This window comes from Macaca mulatta, chromosome 9, assembly GCF_049350105.2.
Source record: "Macaca mulatta isolate MMU2019108-1 chromosome 9, T2T-MMU8v2.0, whole genome shotgun sequence".
Lineage (NCBI taxonomy): Eukaryota > Metazoa > Chordata > Mammalia > Primates > Cercopithecidae > Macaca > Macaca mulatta.
The window spans coordinates 76,597,517-76,617,164 of NC_133414.1; the positions used below are offsets into that span (position 1 = coordinate 76,597,517).

Here is a 19,648-nt window from a genome sequence, read left to right on the forward strand (position 1 = left end):
TATTTTGAGATAGAGTTTTGCTCTTGTCGCCTATGCTGGAGTGCAATGGCGTGTTTTTGGCTCACTGCAACCTCCGCCTCCTGGGTTCAAGCGATTCTCCTGCCTTAGCCTTCCTAGTAGCTGGGATTACAGGCAGCCACTACCTCGCCCGGCTAATTTTTGTATTATTAGTAGAGACGGGGTTTCGCCATGTTGGCCAGGCTGGTCTCAAACTCCTGACCTCAGGTGATCCACACGACTCGGCCTCCCAGAATGCTGGGATTACAGGCATGTGCCACCATGCCTGGCCCTAGACTAGTGATTTTATAGATGGCATTTCTTCACACGACTAAAAGAGTCTAAACTGAAAATGATACGAAAACACTAGACTTCAGTCAACAGTCTTAAAAGCCTAAACTCTCAAATACACTATTTGATAAACCCTCTGACTTTTAAGTAACTCAAAGGAAAAACAGCAGCAGGAGAGCAGAGTGCCCCCGGAATCGTCCTTGGGCCATCTGTAGATCTTGTCTTACGATTCAGTGCTGCTGAGTGTAAACAGAGACACTGCTGTAAATAGAAGCAAAACTGTCCCTGCACTCAGATGGCTGCATCTGGGAGCTCTGCCAAATTAGAGGATTTATGAGTCTGAGAGCCATGTGGGTTCCAAAGCAGAAGCCGGGGTCTCACATCTGAACTTCTACTTAACACACACTTGGTACAAACTCTGACAATATTGTGACCCTTGGTAAAGTGACTATTAACCCCTATCACTGGGGCTTTCCTGAGCCCTTTACACATCCTCCTGACTCTCCTTGGAGACTGTGTAGGTAGCTAGCTGGCTGAGGGGTGCGGCTAGGACCTTCAGGCAAGCTCTTCTACCAAGAGACTGGCCCTGAAGAGCCACACTTGTAACTGATCAATAGGTAAACAAGCTGGTGGGGGTAGAACTCCGAATGCTCCACCGTTTCTGTGTCCTCGAAGTTGGTCAACATCTCCCTCCTCCAGGGTGGCAGAATCCACTTTGAAGTGTTCTCTCTCCCTGGCCCTCCCACTCCCTAACCTTTGCCCTCTTTCTAATTGCCCTGATCTCATCCCAACCTCCGTAGCTATGTTTAAAGTCCACCTCTGGGGAACAGACAGATTGAATGTTCCAGATAATCCCTTTCCCAGTCCTGCCTGACATCTGGGTAGGGGGTTTGTCCCTGGACTTCTGGGACACTGGCTGGGGTTTGAGGAGAGAACCCAGTACCTACCTGGCTGCAGGATGAAGCTGGCCAGTGGCTTCTTGGTTTTGTGGCTCAGCCTTGGGGTTGTCCTGGCTCAGAGTGACACGAGCCCTGATGCAGAGGAGTCCTATTCAGACTGGGGCCTTCGGCACCTCCGGGGAAGCTTTGAATCTGTCAACAGCTACTTCGATTCTTTTCTGGAGCTGCTGGGAGGGAAGAATGGAGTCTGTCAGTACAGGTGCCGATATGGTGAGTGTGCGGTTTCTCTTTCTGTGAAAACTGTCGCTGATGGACCCATGGGCAGCCCCAGAGAGGCCACGATCTGTCTTGGACTTTTTCCTGTTAACCATTTAGAGCTGCCAGATTTAGCAGATAAAAATGTAGGACACCCAGTGAAATGTGAAATCCAAATGAACAACAAATAAGTCATTAGTATAAGTATATCCAGTGAAATATCTGGAACATACTTATCCTGACAAAATCTTTGTTATCTCAAACTCACATTTCACTGAGCTTCCTGTATTGTATCTGGGTAACCTTCCCTGGGCCATTTTATGAGTTTGTTGTGAGGCTGTTCTTAGGAAAAGGGTACCTGGGGTGGGAAGAAGGAGGGTGGGTGTGAGAGGTCTCTGTGAGGAGTTCCCAGGGATGAAAACTGAAGCTGAACATGCAGAGGAAAATCTGCCACGGGGCAAAACCGCCTCTTCAGTTGCTCTGTGCTCAGCTTGGAAACAAATTGTCCCTCCCCGCTGTTGCAGTTCACACCGTCCTCCCAGCTCTCGGTCCCTGACTGCCATCAATTTATTGGACTTTCCCAGGGGAGCTGTCCCTGCCTGCGGCCTCGGCAATGACAGGCCTGCTGTGGAGAGGAAGGGTTCGTGGCTCACCAGGGATCCCAAGGGCTGTCCCCTGGGCTTGGCGCCAGATGTAGAATTGTGAGCTAGCAGGAGCACTTCCCCTACCTTGCCTGAGTAGGACTGGGGTACACAGGAGCTAAGGTGCACACCTGACTGCCGGCACGGAGTCCCTGGCACAAGTGCTTCCTTCACTGGGCCCTGGAAATTAATGTAACGGGAGCAAAATGTGGAGCCCCAGGCCCTGAAGCTGGGTAGCACCTTGTAATTGCCAATGCGCATGAAAGCATGCACAGTCTCAGGTCATGGGTAGCATTAGTTTTATGGTTTAATTAGTCAACTATCTCATCATGGGATTAGAAATGAAAATGGTCAGTTTAGCCTAACAGGAAAAATTATTTGAGAAATATTTTCTCCAAATAACAGAGAAAAAGTCCGCTTTCAAGAGATGCACAAAAAAACTACAAACTTCCCGGACTCACCCCATAAGTCTCTCTATTCGTTTTTGAGTGGGGAAAATCGCTTCCTTATACACTAACAGTGACTAGGAGGTAATGGTTAATCATTGCATCAGGACCCAAAGTTTTGCAGCATAGATGGTTTAACCATCTATAGTTAAAATCTATGGTTTAACCATCTATGCTGCAGCTTCTTTGTGAAAGCTTCACAGAGAAAAACGCCTGGTCTGTTAGGACCCACCTGGCCCTGAAACCGTGTATTTGGCCAAGGCAGTTAGACCAATGCAGAGGCCTTGCCACTGGATTATGCTCACCTCGTTTGCACAGATGGGGCAGGGAAGGGGTTGACTCACTTCAGACATTGGAATCAACACAGGTGTTTTCCTTCCTAAAGGCAACACAAGACTAATATCTGTGGTTCAGCAAATAGGTAACAGCAGGAATTTCTATTAGGAAATCAAGAACCAAACCCTCTTCTTCCTTCTCTAGCAAAACAGCATTAAAAGACTTCAGCAAATTTTAGTTGCAGAGCCTCTGGCTGGGCAGGGTGGACGCCAGCAGCAACTGGTGGGGGATGGGAAGAGTAAATAGAGAGAAGAGGAAGGCAAATAACTCTTCTCACTTTGTGTAAAACGGCCTGCTCAATGAGAGGCCTGAAAAACACTTAGAAAAATAGGGGACTACGCCTCCTTACCTTGGAACCCAGTGGAGCCAAAAACCTGTCGGCTGTGCCCAAGAGTACAAAATATCTTCTCAAATTGATTGTGAATCGAGCAATCTTTGGAACAGACAACGCCTACTAACGAGTCTGCGCTTTTGTAGTTTGCTCTGTGACACAGCTCTCACGCACCGTGCTTGTTTTTTAAGTAGTGATTCTCAAACTCGCCTGTGCATTGAAGCCCCTGGAGGGCTGATTTAAATAGGTCACCGGGCCCCACTCCAGGTGTTTCTGATTAGTAAGTTTCTGGGCTTAGGAGATCCTCCTGCCTCAGCCTTTCAGTTAGCTTGGGCTACAAGTATGCGCCACCATGCCCAGATAATGTTGTAACTTTTTGTAGAGAAGGGAGTCTCACCATCTTACCCAGGCTGGTCTCCAACTCCGGGGTTCCAGCAATCCTCCCAACTTGGCCTCCCAAATTGCTGGGATTATAGGCGTGAGCCACAGCACCAGCCAGATCTTACCTTTGATAGGTACTAACTACTATTTAAAACAGCGGCTTTCTAACTTGGGTACCCTTCAGATCACCTGAGGGGCTTTAACAACACCTGGCACCAAATCAATTAAATCAAAATTTCTGTGGGTTGGTCCCAGACATCAGTAGTTTAACGTTTTTCCCAGGTGATTGCAAAGCACAGCCGAGGTAAAGGAATGCCATTCTATGACGTCATTCTTAGAGAACTTCAGCCCACAGGTTAAATTATGCAGGCAGATAAAACTGTGTATGTATCCTGGTAGCCCATGATAGCATGTCAACATTGTTTTCCGTGCTTCTCGTATCTAAAGTAATTTGTTCTCGTGCCAACACACAAAATCTGTACTTGTCAAACAAGTGGGCTATAAATATGACAAGATCCAGCGTGTGTCAATGGCATACCTAGCACAGCTGTCATTAAGGAGTCTGTACCAGCTGGGCGCGGTGGCTCAAGCCTGTAATGCCAGCACTTTGGGAGGCCGAGGTGGGCAGATCACGAGGTCAAGAGATCGAGACCATCCTGGCTAACATGGTGAAACCCTGTCTCTACTAAAAATACAAAAAAAAATAGCCGGGCGTGGTGGCGGGCGCCTGTAGTCCCAGCTACTCGGGAGGCTGAGGCAGAAGAATGGTGTGAACCCGGGAGGTGGAGCTTGCAGTGAGCCGAGATTGCGCCACTGCACTCCAGCCTGGGCGACAGAGCGAGATTCCGTCTGAAAAAAAAAAAAAAAAAAAAAAAAAAGACTCTGTACCAATGCAAACAAGATTTCCTTGAGAATTGTTTCCAAAATGTAGATACCCTTTTCCATCTCCAGAGATTCTGATGCAGTAGGCCTGTGGAGGGACCTTGGAACTGCACTTTTTTTTTTTTTTTTTTTGAGACAGAGTCTCACTCTATCACCCAGGCTGGAATGCACCACCACCACGCCCAGCTAATTTTTTGTATTTTTAGTAGAGACGGGGTTTCATTGTGAGCTAGGATGGTCTCGATCTCCTGATCTCGTGATCCGCCCCCCTCGGCCTCCCAAAGTGCTGGGATTACAGATGTGAGCCACCTCGCCCGGCTGGAACTGCACTTTTAATGGGTAGTCTTTGAACCAGACTTTGAGAAATAAGCATGGTAATGGAAAAATCATGGATTTGAATTTAGGGGAAAATATCCCATTGCTGGTGACCTTGGGTGAGTTATCTGACTCTCTCAACCTTAGTTTCCTCAAATATGTAAAAATAGTGTTACTAATACCCACCTTGCAAAGGTGTTGTGAGAATTAAAGATAATATACATAAAGAATCAGTAGTATATAGAGAGCATGGTAGGTACCAAACAAATTTTATAAACGTTATGAGAAAGACAATCTAGTGAACAGGTTAATTGCATTCAGATTCTTCCAGTTCTCTTTCAACATAAAAATGAAAAATCCCAGAAATCCCAGTGGCTGGACAACAGCCTCTCAGCTTCTGGAAGAAGTCCCTCGAGGGAACAATGACTGGAGAGTTACCTGCCTCACGAAGGTCTCTGGAGCTGGGTCAATGGAGCAGAGTTTCTATGATGATGCTGTTCACGCTTTCACACTTTAATAAAAGATCCTGAAAATGAATTTCTTCCTGGATTTAGTTCCAAGAGTAAAAGTATCTTAAAAGTTTCTTTAACCATCAGTCTATTGTAATCCCAGCACTTTGGGACGCTGAGGCAGGTGGATCATTTGAAGTCAGGAGTTTGAGACCAGCCTGGCCAACATGGTGAAACCCCATCTGTACTAAAAATACAAAAATTAGCTGGGTGTGGTGGCGCGACCTGTAATCCTAGCTACTTGGGAGGCTGAGGCAGGAGAATCACTTGAACCCGGGAGGCAGAGGTTGCAGTGAGCCGAGATCACACCATTGCACTCCAGCCTGGGCAACAGAGCGAGATTAAATAAAAATAAACACATAAATAAAAATAAATATCAGTCTATTTTTTAAAGAGAATTTTTATCTGACGTTTTACAGCAAAATTTTATAAACCTGTGAGTTTGTATCTTTTTCCAGGGAAATAACTCACAGACTTCATCAGATTCTCCAGGGGATCCAGAGCCCAAAAAATGAAAACAGCCACTGGCTTAGAGGCAAACAGATTATTCTTGTTTTTGGGTGACTGACCTCCTAGTCTGCTGGGGACTCAGGGAGTAGGGGAGATGCTCCTGGGATGTGGGACTTTCAGTACTAACACTGGGATGGTACCAGGCAAACCAGGACAAGTTGGTCACCCTACCTTTTGCAGTAACTTAATCTGTTTTCGCAACTGTAATACAGAGTTCTTCTCTTCAGGAGAATTGCCTCTGTCCTGCTGTGTTCCGTTGATGTGTTAGTCATGTTGCATCTGAGTGTTTCTGGGAGGAAGGAAGACATACTTTTCTTTCTTTTTTTTTTCTGGAATTTTGTTTTTCTTGAGATGGAGTCTCCCTCTGTCACCCAGGCTGGAGTGCAGTGGCACCATCTCGGCTCTCTGCAGTCTCCACCTTCTGGGTTCAAGTGATTCTCCTGCCTCAGCCTCCTGGTGTAGCTGGGATTACAGGCATGCGCCACCACACCCAGCTACTTTGTATTTTTAGTAGTGACGGGCTTTCACCATGTTGGCCAGGCTGGTCTCGAACTTGTGACCTCAGGTGATCCCCCTGCTGGGCTTCCTAAAGTGCTGGGATTACAGGTGTGAGCCACTGCTCCCCGCCTGGAAATTATTTTTTCTCACGTTTGAGACAGCTAGTCGGGGTTGTTGATGAAGCCATGCCTATAATAGTTTAGTAAATACTCTTATTATTCATTTGGTATCATTATCTGTTCTTTATAACAATACAACATTAATAGAAAAATCATACTATTAAGTGGAAAATTGTAAAACAAATGACAAAGACACAATATGTATACTACAAAAAGGTTCTTACGAACTGTGAAGAAATAGGCGAAAGGTCTAAAAGAAAAATGAGCAAAGAATGGAAATAGGCAATTGACAGAAAAGAAAAACCAAATGGTTTGCATACAAATAATATGGTTGAATTCAGTATTGATCAGGGGCCTACAAATTAAAGTAACAATGAGATGCCACTTTTAGCCAACAGAGTGGCAAAATTTAAAAGAAGAGTGATAAGAACTATTGCTGCCAGAGAGGAAAAAATCACTCCCGTGAATTTCTTTTGGAAATACAAATGTTAATCCTTTTTTTAATGTAGATTTTTAAGTTCTGGGGTACATGTGCAGGATGTGCAGTTTGGTTACACAGGCAAATGTGTGCCACGGTGGTTTGCTGCAGATGTACCTTTCAATAAAGCGTACTCACTCCCTGCTAGCACCTCCCGGGGAACCAGCTGGGTGGAAAGGATGGATGCACCCTCCCGGGAAGGCAAAACTCTTGCCCTGGGACACAAAGCCCTGAAAGTTTGTGCTGCTCTTTCCAGTGACAGAGATAAAAGGGTGGGCTCAGGAGGCAGTGTCCACCACTGGCAGGCAGAGCTCTTGGATTCTTGGCTAACTCTTCTCAATCTCCCTCCAGTTTGTCTTTTAAGACTTTTATGGTATTTCACTTTATTCAGAAGCTTTTAAGTTTTATAAGATCAAATCTGTCAGTCTCTTTCTTTATGGCTTCTGAATTTTATGTCTTGATTAGAAAACCATCCTCACATCAAGATTAGAACAGTATTCTGCTGTTTTTTTCTGTGAATGCAGCCATAGCTAAATCGTGAGTGCGGCTGTGTTCCAATAAAACTTTTTTTATGAACACTAAAATGTGAATTTGAACAGGATCAAGTTGTCGGCCTCTCACTCCTATAAACAGCTCCAGCCAGAAAATAAAACATCTGTGGATATGATACATTATTAATGCCTAGACTTAAAACATCAACCATAAGCTCCTCAAACGATAATTTGAGGATATGGTATTCTTGAATGATTTCTGTTTCTGCCTAGACTGAAACCATTACCTTTTGTCTTAGAACTTATACTTTCAGCTTCATTTCTAAACAGAATTTCTGCAGTTAACATAAAACATTAAATAAAATAAAAATAACCATCATCAGCTGCAGGCTGGATAGGAATTCCATTCCGGTATCTTTCAAACTAGAATAGCAGAGTTTTATCTTCTGTGAGTTATCAAGGGCAAAAAGGCAGAGGGTAACCCAAGAAACTGAGCCAAGTCTGTAGCGAATGCCCTTTTCAGCAAAGTTGTGAAAAAGATGTTTCCTTCTCTGGCTAGGCGTGGTGGCTCACTCCTGTAACCTTGGCACTTTGGGAGGCCGAGGAGGGCAGATCCCTTAAGGTCAGGCGTTCAAGACCAGCCTGGACAACATGGCGAAACCCTGTCTCTACTAAAAATACAAAAACTTAGCCAGGCGTGGTGGCAGGCACCTGTAATCCCAGCTACTCCAGAGGCTGAGGCAGGAGAATGGCTTGAACCCAGGAGGCAGAGGTTGCAGTGAGCTGAGATGCTATCTTGAGTGTGGGGCCACCATGATGAGACTAGGGTCCTCGTAAGAAGAGAAAGAGAAAGAAGAGAAGACAAGGCCATCTGCAAGCCGGGAAGAAGGCCCTCACCAGATATGGAATGCACTGGCATCCTGATCTTGGAATTCCCAGCCTTCAGCACTGTGAGGAATAAATTTCTGCTGTGTAAGCCATCCAGTCTATGGTATTTTTGTTATAGCATCCAAACTGCCTGAGACAGGGAGTGACTGCTGAATGGGCACAAGGTCTACCTTGGGGGTGATGAAAATGTTTTTGAACTAGATAAAGGTGATGGTTGTACAACATTGTGAATATATTTAATTGCATACTTTAAGATGGTTAATTTTGTGTTATCTGAATTTCACCTCAATAAGAAAAAGAAGGCTGGGTGCCGTGGTTCATGCCTATAATCTCAGCCCTTTGGAAAGCCAAGACGGGTGGATAGCTTCAGTCTGGGAATTCAAGACTAGCTTGGGCAACATAGCAAAACCCCATCTTCACAAAAAAATACAAAAATTAGTCAGGTGCAGTGATAGCACTTGTGGTCCCAGCTACTAGGGAGGCTGAGGTGGGAGGCTTGCTTGGGCCTGGGAGATTGAGGCTGTAGTGTGCCAAGATCACACCACTGCACTCCAGCCTGGGTGACAGAGTGAGAGACCCTGTCTCAAAAAATAAAAGAAAAGAAGAAAATGAAAAGAGGCAGGGCACAGTGGCTCATGCCTGTAATTCTAGCAGCTCATTAAGCTGAGGTTGGAGAGCTGCTTGCGCCTAGGAGTTTAAGACCAGCCTGGGCAACACAGCAAGACCCCATCTCTATAAAAAAATTTACAAGTTAGCCATGCATGATGGCATGCACCTGCAGTCATAGCTACGTGGACAGCTGAGGCAGGAGGATCACTTGAACCAGGGAGCTTGAAGCTGCAGTGAGCTATGATTGTGCCACTGCACTCCAACCTGGGTGACACAGTGAGACCCCATCCCTTAAAAAAAAAGAAGAAGAAAAAAATAAATAGTTACACCATCAAAAAAGTGAAAAGACAACCCACAGAATGGGAGAAAATGTTTGCAGATTTGACAAGGCACTTGCTTCCAAAATACATAAAGAACACTTACAACTCAACAGTAAAAAGATAAATAACTCAATTATAGAGTGGGTAGAGGCTTTAAAAAGACATTTTCCAAAAGAATTTATATGAATGGCCAATAAGCACATAAAAAGATGCTCAACATAATCATTAGAGAAATGCAAATCAAAACTACCATGAAACACCACCTCACTCCCGCCAGGATGGCTACAATAAAAAAGACAGACAATAGCTAGTGTTAGTGAGGATGTGGAGAAACTGGAACCCTCATGCATTGCTGGTGGGAATGTGGTGCAGCCACTTTGGAAAACAGTGTGGCAATTCCTTAAAATGTTCAACAGAGTTACCATATGACCCAGCAATCCTATTCTTATGGAGAAATGAAACACATGTCCACACAAAAACCTGTCTACAAATATTAGTAGCAGTATTATTCATAATAGCTAAAGGGTGAAAACAACGCAAATGTCTATTAACTGATGAATGGGTAAACAAAATATAGTATGCCTATACAATGGAAGGTTTTTCTGGCAATAAAAAGAACTTAAGTACTGATACATACTACAACATGTATGAAACCAGAAAACATTATGCTAAGTGAAAGAAGCCAGACACTAAAGGCCACCTGTTGTATGATTTAATTCATGTGAAGGAGTTGCCTAGGGCTGGGGGTAGGGAGATGGGAGTGGTGACTAATGGGTACAGGGTTTCTTTTTGAGATTATAATGTTCTAAAATTAGATTATGGTGTTGACTGGACAACTATGTGGATATGCCAAAACCATTGAATCGTACACATTAAATGAGTGAATGTATATGATATATGAATTATAGCTCAATAAAGCTGTCATAGAAAAAAATATAACAAAGAGATTAAAATCATAATGGCAGGCCAGGCAAGGTGGCTCACACCTGTAATCCCAGCACTTTGGGAGGCCAAGGTGGGTGGATCACTTGATGCCAGGAGTTCGAGACCAGCCTGGCCAACATAGTGAAACCCCAGCTCTACTAAAAATACAAAAAGTAGCTGGGTGTGATGGTGTGCACCTGTAACCCCAGCTACTCAGGAGGCTGAGGCAGAAGAATCACTTGAACTTGGGAGGCAGAGACTGCAGTGAGCCAAGATTGCACCACTGCACTCCAGCCTGGGCGACAGAGTGAGATTCCGTCTCAAAAAAAAAAATCTAATGGCAACTGAAACAGTTATATATTATTGAGCAACAAGGTACCTCAAAACTTAGCAGCTTACAGTAGCAAAGATTATATCACACAGTTGCTAAGGGTCGGGGATCCTGGAGTGGCTTTGCTGGGCAATTCTGGCTCAGTTTCTCGTAAGGTTGAGGTCATGTTGCCCAGCTGATGCTGCCATCTCTGGAGATTCAGCTGGGGCTGGAGGATCTCTTGTTAAATTCATGTGGCTATTGTCAGGAGGTTTTAGTTCTTTGCCAGATGGGTCTTTCCATGGGACTGTTCATGACATAACTTCCCCTAGAGTGAACGGTGAGAGAGGGAGAATAAGAGAGTCCAAGACAGAAATTGTGGTCTTTTATAGCTTAGTCTTAGGAGGAGCACACCTCCACGTCTGCAGTATTCTCTTGGTCACACAGACCACTCCTGGGACTATATACAAGGAGGTGAATACCAGGAGGTGGGGATTATTGGAAGTCATCTTGGACCACAATGTTATAACCACATGTATCACAGCAACAAATACCCAAAGTGTGGCAGAAACTGCTTAGTGTCCCCTAATGTCCATTCTTCCTCTTTTCTACAGTATCAAGCCCCTCCTTCCACGTTGTAGCTGGGCTCATGGCTGCCCACTTCATTTTCTAGCCCACCTTTGCAACCAGATTTTGCCATTTGATTAAGGTCTGGCCAGAGGGAAGTATGAGGAAGTGACGGGTATAACATTCTGGAGTGTGTTTACTGAAGAGAGGGGCTGGACGCTTCCAACTCCTCCCGTCCTGTTACAGGTAATATGGATGTTGGCTGAAGCGACATCTTAGACCATGAGAGCCAGGGCTACACTCTACAGCTGGTAGAGTAGAAAGCTGGAAGCAGCCTGGGTTCCAGGAAAGTGCAGATTTACTATACCAGAGGCATGAGTCTTAGCTCCGGATTTTTATGAGATATTCCATCTTGTTTAAGGATCTGAATAATATAGGTATATAGAAAGTATAATACACATATGGAGAAAATTGCAGTGCTCTGTTGAATGACATACAGGAAGACATAAGTAAACAGAGAACTATACCGTGTCTGTATTTGGGAAGACTGAGTATCCTAAGAAAGGCAGCTGTCTCCAAATCTATACATTCGATGAATTTTTCAATAAAACTCTTGACCATCTTTCTTGCAGAATTTACTAAGTTGGTTCTACAAATTCAAAAAAATTGCAAAGTTCTTTGTGAGAGTAAAGGTCCAAGCATAATCAAGACAATTTTGCAGAATGATACAAAGTGAGGGCTTTAAAATATAAACTTAGTGTCTAAAAGTTAAAACAGAATGATGAGTGCAAAGAGGCTTCAACAGCACCCTAAACCTGTACTTTAACTGTCACATTTAATTAAAAAACAAAAAACATTTATAGCAAGTTCGGCAGATGTTAACATTTATTATGTTTGTGCATTTGGTACGAGTTGTTTGTTTCTCTGACTTTTCAACAGTTTTGTTTTTTTTTTTCATTCTTTTTTTTTTTAATTTATTTATTATTATTATACTTTAAGTTGTAGGGTACATGTGCATAACGTGCAGGTTTGTTACATATGTATACTTGTGCCATGTTGGTGTGCTGCACCCATCAACTCATCATTTACATCAGGTATAACTCCCAATGCAATCCCTCCCCCCTCCCCCCTCCCCATGATAGGCCCCTGTGTGTGATGTTCCCCTTCCTGAGTCCAAGTGATCTTATTGTTCAGTTCCCACCTATGAGTGAGAACATGCGGTGTTTGGTTTTCTGTTCTTGTGATAGTTTGCTAAGAATGATGGTTTCCAGCTGCATCCATGTCCCTACAAAGGACACAAACTCATCCTTTTTTATGGCTGCATAGTATTCCATGGTGTATATGTGCCACATTTTCTTAATCCAATCTGTCACTGATGGACATTTGGGTTGATTCCAAGTCTTTGCTATTGTGAATAGTGCCGCAATAAACATACATGTGCATGTGTCTTTATAGCAGCATAATTTATAATCCTTTGGGTATATACCCAGTAATGGGATGGCTGGGTCATATGGTACATCTAGTTCTAGATCCTTGAGGAATCGCCATACTGTTTTCCATAATGGTTGAACTAGTTTACAATCCCACCAACAGTGTAAAAGTGTTCCTATTTCTCCACATCCTCTCCAGCACCTGTTGTTTCCTGACTTTTTAATGATCGCCATTCTAACTGGTGTGAGATGGTATCTCATTGTGGTTTTGATTTGCATTTCTCTGATGGCCAGTGATGATGAGCATTTTTTCATGTGTCTGTTGACTGTATGAATGTCTTCTTTTGAGAAATGTCTGTTCATATCCTTTGCCCACTTTTTGATGGGGTTGTTTGTTTTTTTCTTGTAAATTTGTTTGAGTTCTTTGTAGGTTCTGGATATTAGCCCTTTGTCAGATGAGTAGATTGCAAAAATTTTCTCCCATTCTGTAGGTTGCCTGTTCACTCTGATGGTAGTTTCTTTTGCTGTGCAGAAGCTCTTTAATTTAATGAGATCCCATTTGTCAATTTTGGCTTTTGCTGCCGTTGCTTTTGGTGTTTTAGACATGAAGTCTTTGCCCATGCCTATGTCCTGAATGGTACTACCTAGGTTTTCCTCTAGGATTTTTATGGTATTAGGTCTAACATTTAAGTCTCTAATCCATCTTGAATTAATTTTCGTATAAGGAGTAAGGAAAGGATCCAGTTTCAGCTTTCTACTTATGGCTAGCCAATTTTCCCAGCACCATTTATTAAATAGGGAATCCTTTCCCCATTTCTTGTTTCTCTCAGGTTTGTCAAAGATCAGATGGCTGTAGATGTGTGGTATTATTTCTGAGGACTCTGTTCTGTTCCATTGGTCTATATCTCTGTTTTGGTACCAGTACCATGCTGTTTTGGTTACTGTAGCCTTGTAGTATAGTTTGAAGTCAGGTAGCGTGATGCCTCCAGCTTTGTTCTTTTGACTTAGGATTGTCTTGGAGATGCGGGCTCTTTTTTGGTTCCATATGAACTTTAAAGCAGTTTTTTCCAATTCTGTGAAGAAACTCATTGGTAGCTTGATGGGGATGGCATTGAATCTATAAATTACCTTGGGCAGTATGGCCATTTTCACGATATTGATTCTTCCTATCCATGAGCATGGTATGTTCTTCCATTTGTTTGTGTCCTCTTTGATTTCACTGAGCAGTGGTTTGTAGTTCTCCTTGAAGAGGTCCTTTACATCCCTTGTAAGTTGGATTCCTAGGTATTTTATTCTCTTTGAAGCAATTGTGAATGGAAGTTCATTCCTGATTTGGCTCTCTGTTTGTCTGTTACTGGTGTATAAGAATGCTTGTGATTTTTGCACATTAATTTTGTATCCTGAGACTTTGCTGAAGTTGCTTATCAGCTTAAGGAGATTTTGGGCTGAGACAATGGGGTTTTCTAAATATACAATCATGTCATCTGCAAACAGGGACAGTTTGACTTCTTCTTTTCCTAACTGAATACCCTTGATTTCTTTCTCTTGCCTAATTGCCCTAGCCAGAACTTCCAACACTATGTTGAATAGGAGTGGTGAGAGAGGGCATCCCTGTCTTGTGCCAGTTTTCAAAGGGAATTTTTCCAGTTTTTGCCCATTCAGTATGATATTGGCTGTGGGTTTGTCATAAATAGCTGTTATTATTTTGAGGTACGTTCCATCAATACCGAATTTATTGAGCGTTTTTAGCATGAAGGGCTGTTGAATTTTGTCAAAAGCCTTTTCTGCATCTATTGAGATAATCATGTGGTTCTTGTCTTTGGTTCTGTTTATATGCTGGATTATGTGTATTGATTTGCGAATGTTGAACCAGCCTTGCATCCCAGGGATGAAGCCCACTTGATCATGGTGGATAAGCTTTTTGATGTGTTGCTGAATCCGGTTTGCCAGTATTTTATTGAGGATTTTTGCATCGATGTTCATCAGTGATATTGGTCTAAAATTCTCTTTTTTTGTTGTGTCTCTGCCAGGCTTTGGTATCAGGATGATGTTGGCCTCATAAAATGAGTTAGGGAGGATTCCCTCTTTTTCTATTGATTGGAATAGTTTCAGAAGGAATGGTACCAACTCCTCCTTGTACCTCTGGTAGAATTCAGCTGTGAATCCATCTGGTCCTGGACTTTTTTTGGTTGGTAGGCTATTAATTATTGCCTCAATTTCAGAGCCTGCTATTGGTCTATTCAGGAATTCAACTTCTTCCTGGTTTAGTCTTGGAAGAGTGTAAGTGTCCAGGAAATTATCCATTTCTTCTAGATTTTCCAGTTTATTTGTGTAGAGGTGTTTATAGTATTCTCTGATGGTAGTTTGTATTTCTGTGGGGTCGGTGGTGATATCCCCTTTATCATTTTTAATTGCGTCGATTTGATTCTTCTCTCTTTTCTTCTTTATTAGTCTTGCTAGTGGTCTGTCAATTTTGTTGATCTTTTCAAAAAACCAACTCCTGGATTCATTGATTTTTTGGAGAGTTTTTTGTGTCTCTATCTCCTTCAGTTCTGCTCTGATCTTAGTTATTTCTAGCCTTCTGCTAGCTTTCGAATGTGTTTGCTCTTGCTTCTCTAGTTCTTTTAATTGTGATGTTAGAGTGTCAATTTTAGATCTTTCCTGCTTTCTCTTGTGGGCATTTAGTGCTATAAATTTCCCTCTACACACTGCTTTAAATGTGTCCCAGAGATTCTGGTATGTTGTATCTTTGTTCTCATTGGTTTCAAAGAACATCTTTATTTCTGCCTTCATTTCGTTATGTACCCAGTAGTCATTCAGGAGCAGGTTGTTCAGTTTCCATGTAGTTGAGCGGTTTTGATTGAGTTTCTTAGTCCTGAGTTCCAGTTTGATTGCACTGTGGTCTGAGAGACAGTTTGTTATAATTTCTGTTCTTGTACATTTGCTGAGGAGTGCTTTACTTCCAATTACGTGGTCGATTTTGGAGTAAGTACGATGTGGTGCTGAGAAGAATGTATATTCTGTTGATTTGGGGTGGAGAGTTCTATAGATGTCTATTAGGTCTGCTTGCTGCAGAGATGAGTTCAATTCCTGGATATCCTTGTTAACTTTCTGTCTCGTTGATCTGTCTAATGTTGACAGTGGAGTGTTGAAGTCTCCCATTATTATTGTATGGGAGTCTAAGTCTCTTTGTAAGTCTCTAAGGACTTGCTTGATGAATCTGGGTGCTCCTGTATTGGGTGCATATATATTTAGGATAGTTAGCTCTTCCTGTTGAATTGATCCCTTTACCATTATGTAATGGCCTTCTTTGTCTCTTTTGATCTTTGATGGTTTAAAGGCTGTTTTATCAGAGACTAGTATTGCAACCCCCGCTTTTTTTTGTTCTCCATTTGCTTGGTAAATCTTCCTCCATCCCTTTATTTTGAGCCTATGTATGTCTCTGCGTGTGAGATGGGTCTCCTGAATACAGCAGACTGATGGGTCTTGACTCTTTATCCAGTTTGCCAGTCTGTATCTTTTAATTGGAGCATTTAGTCCATTTACATTTAAGGTTAAGATTGTTATGTGTGAACTTGATCCTGCCATTATGATATTAACTGGTTATTTTGCTCGTTAGTTGATGCAGTTTCTTCCTAGCCTCGATGATCTTTACATTTTGGCATGTTTTTGCAATGGCTGGTACCGGTTGTTCCTTTCCATGTTTAGTGCTTCCTTCAGGGTCTCTTGTAAGGCAGGCCTAGTGGTGACAAAATCTCTAAGCGTTTGCTTATCTGTAAAGGATTTTATTTCTCCTTCACTTATGAAACTTAGTTTGGCTGGATATGAAATTCTGGGTTTAAAATTCTTTTCTTTAAGAATGTTGAATATTGGCCCCCACTCTCTTCTGGCTTGGAGAGTTTCTGCCGAGAGATCTGCTGTTAGTCTGATGGGCTTCCCTTTGTGGGTAACCCGACCTTTCTCTCTGGCTGCCCTTAAGATTTTTTCCTTCATTTCAACTTTGGTGAATCTGGCAATTATGTGTCTTGGAGTTGCTCTTCTCGAGGAGTATCTTTGTGGCGTTCTCTGTATTTCCTGGATTTGAATGTTGGCCTGCCCTACTAGGTTGGGGAAGTTCTCCTGGATGATATCCTGAAGAGTGTTTTCCAACTTGGTTTCATTTTCCCCCTCACTTTCAGGCACCCCAATCAGACGTAGATTTGGTCTTTTTACATAATCCCATACTTCTTGCAGGCTTTGTTCATTTCTTTTTCTTCTTTTTTCTTTTGGTTTCTCTTCTCGCTTCATTTCATTCATTTGATCCTCAATCGCAGATACTCTTTCTTCCAGTTGATCGAGTCGGTTACTGAAGCTTGTGCATTTGTCACGTATTTCTCGTGTCATGGTTTTCATCTCTTTCATTTCGTTTATGACCTTCTCTGCATTAATTACTCTAGCCATCTATTCTTCCACTTTTTTTTCAAGATTTTTAGTTTCTTTGCGCTGGGTACGTAATTCCTCCTTTAGCTCTGAGAAATTTGATGGACTGAAGCCTTCTTCTCTCATCTCGTCAAAGTCATTCTCCGTCCAGCTTTGATCAGTTGCTGGCGATGAGCTGCGCTCCTTTGCCGGGGGAGATGCGCTCTTATTTTTTGAATTTCCAGCTTTTCTGCCCTGCTTTTTCCCCATCTTTGTGGTTTTATCTGCCTCTGGTCTTTGATGATGGTGATGTACTGATGGGGTTTTGGTGTAGGTGTCCTTCCTGTTTGATAGTTTTCCTTCTAACAGTCAGGACCCTCAGCTGTAGGTCTGTTGGAGATTGCTTGAGGTCCACTCCAGACCCTGTTTGCCTGGGTATCAGCAGCAGAGGCTGCAGAAGATAGAATATTTCTGAACAGCGAGTGTACCTGTCTGATTCTTGCTTTGGAAGCTTCCTCTCAGGGGTGTACTCCACCCTGTGAGGTGTGGGGTGTCAGACTGCCCCTAGTGGGGGATGTCTCCCAGTTAGGCTACTCAGGGGTCAGGGACCCACTTGAGCAGGGAGTCTGTCCCTTCTCAGATCTCAACCTCCGTGTTTTTTGAGACGGAGTCTCGCTCTGTCACCCAGGCTGGAGTACAGTGGCCTGATCTCAGCTCACTGCAAGCTCCGCCTCCCGGGTTTACGCCATCCTCCTGCCTCAGCCTCCTGAGTAGCTGGGACTACAGGCGCCCGCCACCATGCCCGGCTAATTTTTTGTATTTTTAGTAGAGACGGGGTTTCACCGTGTTAGCCCGGATGGTCTTGATCTCCTGACCTCGTGATCCGCCCGTCTCGGCCTCCCAAAGTGCTGGGATTACAGGCTTGAGCCACCGCGCCCGGCCTTTCAACAGTTTTGAAATATTTCATAATACGAAATAATTAAAAAATAAATACCTGGTAGGAGAAGATGGAAGGAAGGAAGGAAGGAAGGAAAGAAAGAAAGAATGAATGAATAAAAGAAAAGAAAAAAAGAAGCAGAAGAAGAAAAGGAAGGAAGGAGAAGAAGGAGGAGGAGGAGAAGAAGAAGGAAGAAGAAGAAGAGAAAGAAAGAGAAAGAGAGAGAGAGAAAGAAAGAAAAGAAAAAAAAAGAAAAGAAAGAAAAGAAAGAAAGAAAAAGAGAAAGAAAGAAAGAAGGAGTGTCTTATGCCTTACTCTAAGGTCTTGTATCTCCTAAAAAGAGGCAGAGATGTGGTGAAGGAGCATGGGTTTTGGAGACAAACAGGAAATCTGACTTTATATCCTATTTCCCCCACTTTTTCTATGATGTTAGGTAAGTCATGCGACTTTTTAGCCTGAGTTTCTTATCTGGATAATGGGATAAAATACCCACTGCAGATGGCTGTCTTGAGGTCATGTCAGGTCAAGGTTATCTTTACCTGTGGGCACTGCCATCGATGTAACTGATAAAGCTTCTCTCTACACATTTGAAAGATCATAAAAAACAGAAATTCAAAGCTGTTCAGATCATTTCTGCTTACTTCTATGAAATAAATGCCTAAGATACCACATCAGGGTGATTTCTTTGCTCTTTGCTCAATCATGCTCTAGGTTTATGGAATCTTGCTTGAATCTCCTGCAAGTTAAAACCCTTTTGTGGTGTTGTTACAACTCCGATTCCTTCAGTGTACGATAAGTTGTGTTCTGCTTGTTCTTTGAGTGGCGTATGGTCTTGCAGTGGTTAAGGAATGAGGAAACTTGAGCTTTAGTTGGGTTTTGCCATGGCCCTTATCTTCAAGGTTATGCATTTAAAAAACATTAGAAATGTCAGTAAAGAAGTGCTCACTGAGTGCGGTGGCTCACGCCTGTAATCCCAGCACTTTGGGAGGCCGAGGCAGGTGGATCACTCGAGGTCAGGAGTTCGAGACCAACCTGGCCAACATGGTGAAACCCTGTCTCTTCTAAAATTACAAAAATTAGCTGGGCGTGGTGGCCCATGCCTGTAATCCCAGCTACTTGGGAGGCTGAGGCACGAGAATTGCTTGAACTCAGGAGGCAGAGGTTGCAATAAGCCAAGATCACACCACTGTACTCCAGCCTGGGTGACAGAGAGAACCTGTCTCAAAAAAAAAAAAAAAAAAAAAAAAAAGCTCATGAGATTTTTTGAGATTAGGAGAAAAAGTCAGAGTCGTCTGAAAGTCATTATTCTTCTGTGACATCATCATCATCATCACCTGATTTGGATGTGAGGAACAGTGACTTTTAAAGAAAAAGTGAAATATGCTTTTAGAAAATTTTCATTTGATGAATGTTCCCAAATGCTTGATTTCTAAATATTTCTTCTTGCTTTCCTTTCTTCCTCCTGCAAGGAAAGGCACCGATGCCCAGACCTGGCTACAAGCCCCAAGAGCCCAACGGCTGCGGCTCCTATTTCCTGGGTCTCAAGGTACCAGAAAGTGTATGTACTGCCAGCATTACCTTCTTGGTTCATTGGTTCTGACTGAGAGCAATCCTAGAGTTATCCTTGATGGAAGTGATTGTTTCTGGAAAAAAGTTGAGCAATACAATTAAGTATTTTAAGGATATGAGGGAGAGAATTTTCAAAGAAGATATGTGATTTCCTTTTCCCAGGGACAGCTGTCCCTCAGATAAACCCTTGGTAGTGGATCAGAACTTTGAAATCACCACTGAAAATGTCAGCTGAGACTTAGGACATCACGACATAACTTAATTTGAGATAGATCTGACAGGTTTGACTTATTGAAATTAGTGGACCATTCCAGTGA

The 19,648-nt window shown here is 42.9% G+C and overlaps 1 protein-coding gene across 4 annotated transcripts in view; it reads left to right on the forward strand.

The window, feature by feature from the left end:
* The first annotated feature begins 1,092 nt into the window (after window positions 1-1,092).
* Window positions 1,093-19,648, forward strand: part of PLA2G12B (phospholipase A2 group XIIB) — a 34,913-nt gene continuing 16,357 nt past the window's right edge. For 2 of the 4 annotated variants that reach the window (XM_015147402.3, XM_001104302.4), the window contains exons 1-2: window positions 1,093-1,457; window positions 19,232-19,320. In XM_015147402.3, coding sequence (XP_015002888.1) covers window positions 1,247-1,457; window positions 19,232-19,320 — 300 coding nt within the window. In that variant the 5' untranslated portion in view covers window positions 1,093-1,246. The remainder of the gene's footprint in view (window positions 1,458-19,231; window positions 19,321-19,648) is intronic. The other 2 variants (XM_077946632.1, XM_015147403.3) reach the window with 1 other exon arrangement.